General features: G+C 40.5%; 1 protein-coding gene across 1 annotated transcript; it reads right to left on the reverse strand.

Moving 5' to 3' along the window:
• Window positions 1-796: 796 nt before the first annotated feature.
• On the reverse strand, window positions 797-2304 carry LOC135005208 (palmitoyltransferase ZDHHC20-A-like). The gene has a single exon (XM_063951916.1). The coding sequence runs from the start codon at window positions 2284-2286 to the stop codon at window positions 1402-1404; it is 885 nt and encodes a 294-aa protein (XP_063807986.1). The 5' UTR covers window positions 2287-2304; the 3' UTR covers window positions 797-1401.
• Window positions 2305-4795: the final 2491 nt, after the last annotated feature.

The raw sequence follows: 4795 nt of genomic DNA on the forward strand, positions 1-4795 counted from the left end.
GGCGGCCCCCAGTATGTGAGGAGATGGATATAGATCTGGCTGCGTGTGCTGCGATCTGTGTCCAGCTCTGAATGAGATCCTTGGTCCTCAGGACCCCAAACAGCTCACATTGTCCAGGTCACGCAGCAGGAGCACAGGTGGAGTCATTACTCACTGACACATTTTGAACGATCCACAGGTGGAGCTGATTATTTCACTTATGATGCTATGAGGAGACCTGGAAAACATGCTCTGTTTGGGGTCCTGCGGACGGACTGTGAGAACCTATGAACTATACCATACACAGCGAATGGCTGGCAGTGGTAAATTTGAAATATATCAATCAATATTAACATCAGATATCGTGTAACACATACAGTAGTCATGTAACACATCCAAACTTATTTACACAATATTTAAGCATAAAACACTTATTATTATTATTATTATTATTATTATTATTATTATTATTATGAAGAAGAAGAAGAAGAAACAGAGGGAAATTATTAAATTACTATTATATAACAAATTATAAGTGATAAATATCCGTTTAATACCAAAAACTATAATAACACAGTATAAAAGCGTTATATGCTAGAATATAATATACACTGGCAGCACAGTAGTAAAAGCATTGTATGTTAGAATATAATACAGGTTGAGTATCCCATATCCAAATATTCCGAAATACGGAATATTCCGAAATACGGAATTTTTTGAGTGAGAGTGAGATAGTGAAACCTTTGTTTTTGATGGCTCAATGTACACAAACTTTGTTTAATACACAAATTTATTAAAAATATTGTATTAAATGACCTTCAGGCTGTGTGTATAAGGTGTATATGAAACATAAATGTATTGTGTGAATGTAGACACACTTTGTTTAATGCACAAAGTTATAAAAAATATTGGCTAAAATTACCTTCAGTCTGTGTGTATAAGGTGTATATGAAACATAAATGCATTCTGTGCTTAGATTTAGGTCCCATCACCATGATATCTCATTATGGGATGCAATTATTCCAAAATACAGAAAAATCCGATATCCAAAATACCTCTGGTCCCAAGCATTTTGGATAAGGGATACTCAACCTGTACACACAGACAAAAAACGTATCTCTTTCTCATGATATTTATTTCTACTGCACCTCCGTACCTTATACCAGGTCCAATCACCAAATGGAAAGTCAGCAGTGTAACCCCCACCTCTGATGTGTCTCAGATCTGTACTGGTGTCTCTGATAGACCTGCGGTGAGATGAGGGTGCTGAACTCGAGGTCTGCCAGGGACCGTCCAGTAGCCAGGAAGGGCAGGGTAACCCCCAGGCGTTGTTCTTTAGGTGTAGATCTCTGTAGGTAGGTGTCATCCTTCTCTATGTAGGGAGAGACCAGGTGCAGCAGCTCCAGAGAGGTGAGGCCAGCTCTACTCTGCATATTTCTCTGGATCATCATGGAGAGATGGCCGAGTATATCCATCTCCCTGGCTTGTGTCTACAGGTAGTAACCAATACCTCTTTTCTTGCCCAAATACGTCTTGGAAGTTCTTGAATCCAAGAGGACGGCCATCTCCTCCAGAAGAGGCATCTCCATAGCGGAATTCTATCGTCGTCCTGTTCCTCACTAAGAGACAGCAGTGACAGATGAACAACATCAGCAATAAGATGGAAAACGCTGTAGATAGACAGAACAGGACGCGGATGTCACTAGTTCTTTCAGTGACCTGGGGCTCATCCGTCCATGTTAGAATGAAGAAGCGGAGAGTCGTCCCAGAAACGAAAAGGCAGGACAGCAAGGAGTACATGATCAGCAGCAGGAAGGACTTGTAATTGGAATATCCTACGCAGTTATTCAGCGCCAGGCAGTGATGATCCTGCTTCAGCACACACACATCACAGGTAGAACAGTGGTGGCACCGATCCGGCTTCAGCAGCTGACATCTCTCACAGTATCTGATCTCTGGGATGGTGCTGATGGGCAAGTGTCTAGCAGCTTCCCTGAGAACACGCTGCTTGTCTTCCTGCGTCTCCTGCTCCTTGTACAGCTCTTTGTCAGCCTCCGATAAACAAAACTCTTTGGGTGGTTTTACTGGTCTTGCACATAACGTTGTCCAATAGGAGACCAGAGACATTACAAAGAGCGGGTGAAAGAACACCAAGTAGATGACTCTTTCAGTGTGTGATGTGACTGTGGCTATACACAGCCCAAACACATAGGCGTAGTAGCCCCAGCACGCTCCCATTGTGATAAAGACCACCGGGATCCAACGGGCCACTCGCCTGCGGCATCGCCGCGCATAAGACAGCTCCATGATGAGCACGCAGTTACCGGCACTAAGACCAAGCAACAAATGTCACCCTCTGGCCTAGTGACCAGATAAATGCTCCCAGGCCACACCCCCATTGTGATGTCACACAGATGTCCCATTGTGATGTCACACATTATGATGTCACAGAGGGACATGGTCAGCAGGGTCACATGTTTGCAGCATGTGCAGAGTCAGGGGAGGGTATATAGAGGATATAAAGAAATAAAGTACCAGCCAATCAGCTCCTATAATTTTTCCAACTTGTCAGTTAGGAGCTGATTGAGTAGTACTTTATCTCCGTCCACTTTATCTCCATCCAAGGCTTAGTAAATAGTCCCCATTATCTCTCCCTGCTTTATCACTCTCCACGGCTTAGTAAATAGACCCCTTAGTGTACTGGCCAGTCAGAGGTCAGTGAGCATCATCTGTTTTCTCTTATGTTTTCTTGTGTTTGCTTTTAAAATGTTTTTCTATGTATATGTCATTCACAAAGATTCTTCATTCTTTATATTCCATATGTGCGCTGTATTGCGTGTTCCCAGGTTCATTTGGATTGGCCTGTGTATTGCAGCTTACAGTCACATGACAGTAGACAAACCACCCATTTAGCTACAAAATATAAACTGAAGTACACAAAAGGAGAAAAATCAGCGCTTAATTATGAATAATCCTTATACGGATTGTCTGAATAAAGAAAGCTTTGTAATTTTTTTATATATATATTTTTTAAAAGTCACAAGAAAATACATACAATTAATGAATTAAAATAATTGAATACATAGAGCAGTGGTTCCTAAACTTTTTTGAATCATGGCGCCCTAGAGTATCAGAATTTTTTCACAGCACCCCTAGTCCAAAAATTTCTCATTGAGAATTTTAGAAAACAATAAGTAATTTTTGTTTATGTGTCAACCTTAGTTTCTTTAGTGTGGTGCGGGACAATATTTGCTTCTGTTTGTCCTCATATATTATAATTGGCAGCCACAAGCACTGGTTTTGTCTATTACTTTGACCAGAAATAGTTTGAATTGATCCTGGACCACCAATCCAAGGCACCCCTGCTAGTATTCTGAGGCACCCCAGGGTGCTAGGCACACAGTTTGGGAACCACTGACATAGAGTGTATATGGTTAAGTGTACCCACACAGCATGAATAGCTGAAAATGTAGGCTTGTTCATATAATGATTCTGCACTGCGTCTGAGAAGAATGGTACAGTTCACAGCACAAATCGCGTGTAATTATAACTTATTCCTATGTTAGTTCTGGACTACGCCTGAGAAGAGTGGTGCAGATCATTAACCTCTTAACTATATGGGATAGTTCATTAGGAAAGGTTGTTTTACCACAATAGTTACCATTGAAAGCAGGTTCCTGTGTTAAGTCCACAGTTCCTAAAGGGCAATGTGTCCTCACTAGGTATACAATGTCCTGAAGTTTTACGGCCAAAGGCGGCAGAGGTGAAGTAGTTCTTAATAATCGGCCTCTCAGTTAGTACAGAAATTGGTCCAAGCACTTATCCATAGTTTTCAATGCTGCTCAGTGAGAATAGGCAAACAACTGACGCGTTTCGCTGTATAAAACAGCTTTTTCAAAGGTGGTGTACTCTGTGACTTAACTAGGGTTATATACCCTTTCAAACAAGCAATCAATTAGCAATCAATTAGCACCTGGTTCAGTCAATCCGTTTAGACATTCAAGTATAAAATCTAAAATTAATATATTTATTTCTTAAAAGGACAGGAAGGCAGACTTACAATGTATTTAGATACTTTTTATTTAAAAACGAGACTTTTAAACGTAAAGAATTGTGTAAAAAAAAAAGGATAAATTAATACATAGGACCGGTCCTCCGGTCATTGGAACGCGGATGCGGTCACATGACTTCTTCACCATGAACCGCAATCCGCTCCCATGTACACAATGGACTTCCAGTTTTTGGAACGCAAAGCCCACATGACTTCCAATCCGTGGGCCGCAATCGTGTTCAATTTAAACATATCTGTATTTTCTCATATTATTACCGCCGGGTTACAGGCTCAACCCGGTCTCTGTACAACTCATCACCGGTCTTCCTGGACGCAATTTAGTACACATATTATTCTCCAAATATCCAATTTGTGTTGGTGGTAATCTTCATGCAGACGCGGTCACGTGATTTACGGTCCATCAACCGCATATGCATCAGTGATAGTCCTAACTTTTTATTTCCTTACAAGAGGAAGTATGAACGGCAAGTATAAAATAAAAACAGTAACAGCATGGGGATAAAAACAAATGAAAATAAAAATAATAATGAAAAAAAAAAATATTTGGATAACATTCTCCTGATTTATGTCCCAATAGTGTCATAACAATGATATGTAATCCCATAATCCAAAAATCTCATTTATCTTGAGGAGACAATTGTTTAGATGATGCTTCAGGGCTAGATCTTGTGTTTACTTCTTATATTATATAAAAAAAAGAGAGGGGAAAGGGGCTGGAGAAGGCCGCACAGGATTAATAATTGG

Source organism: Pseudophryne corroboree, chromosome 1, assembly GCF_028390025.1.
Source record: "Pseudophryne corroboree isolate aPseCor3 chromosome 1, aPseCor3.hap2, whole genome shotgun sequence".
NCBI lineage: Eukaryota > Metazoa > Chordata > Amphibia > Anura > Myobatrachidae > Pseudophryne > Pseudophryne corroboree.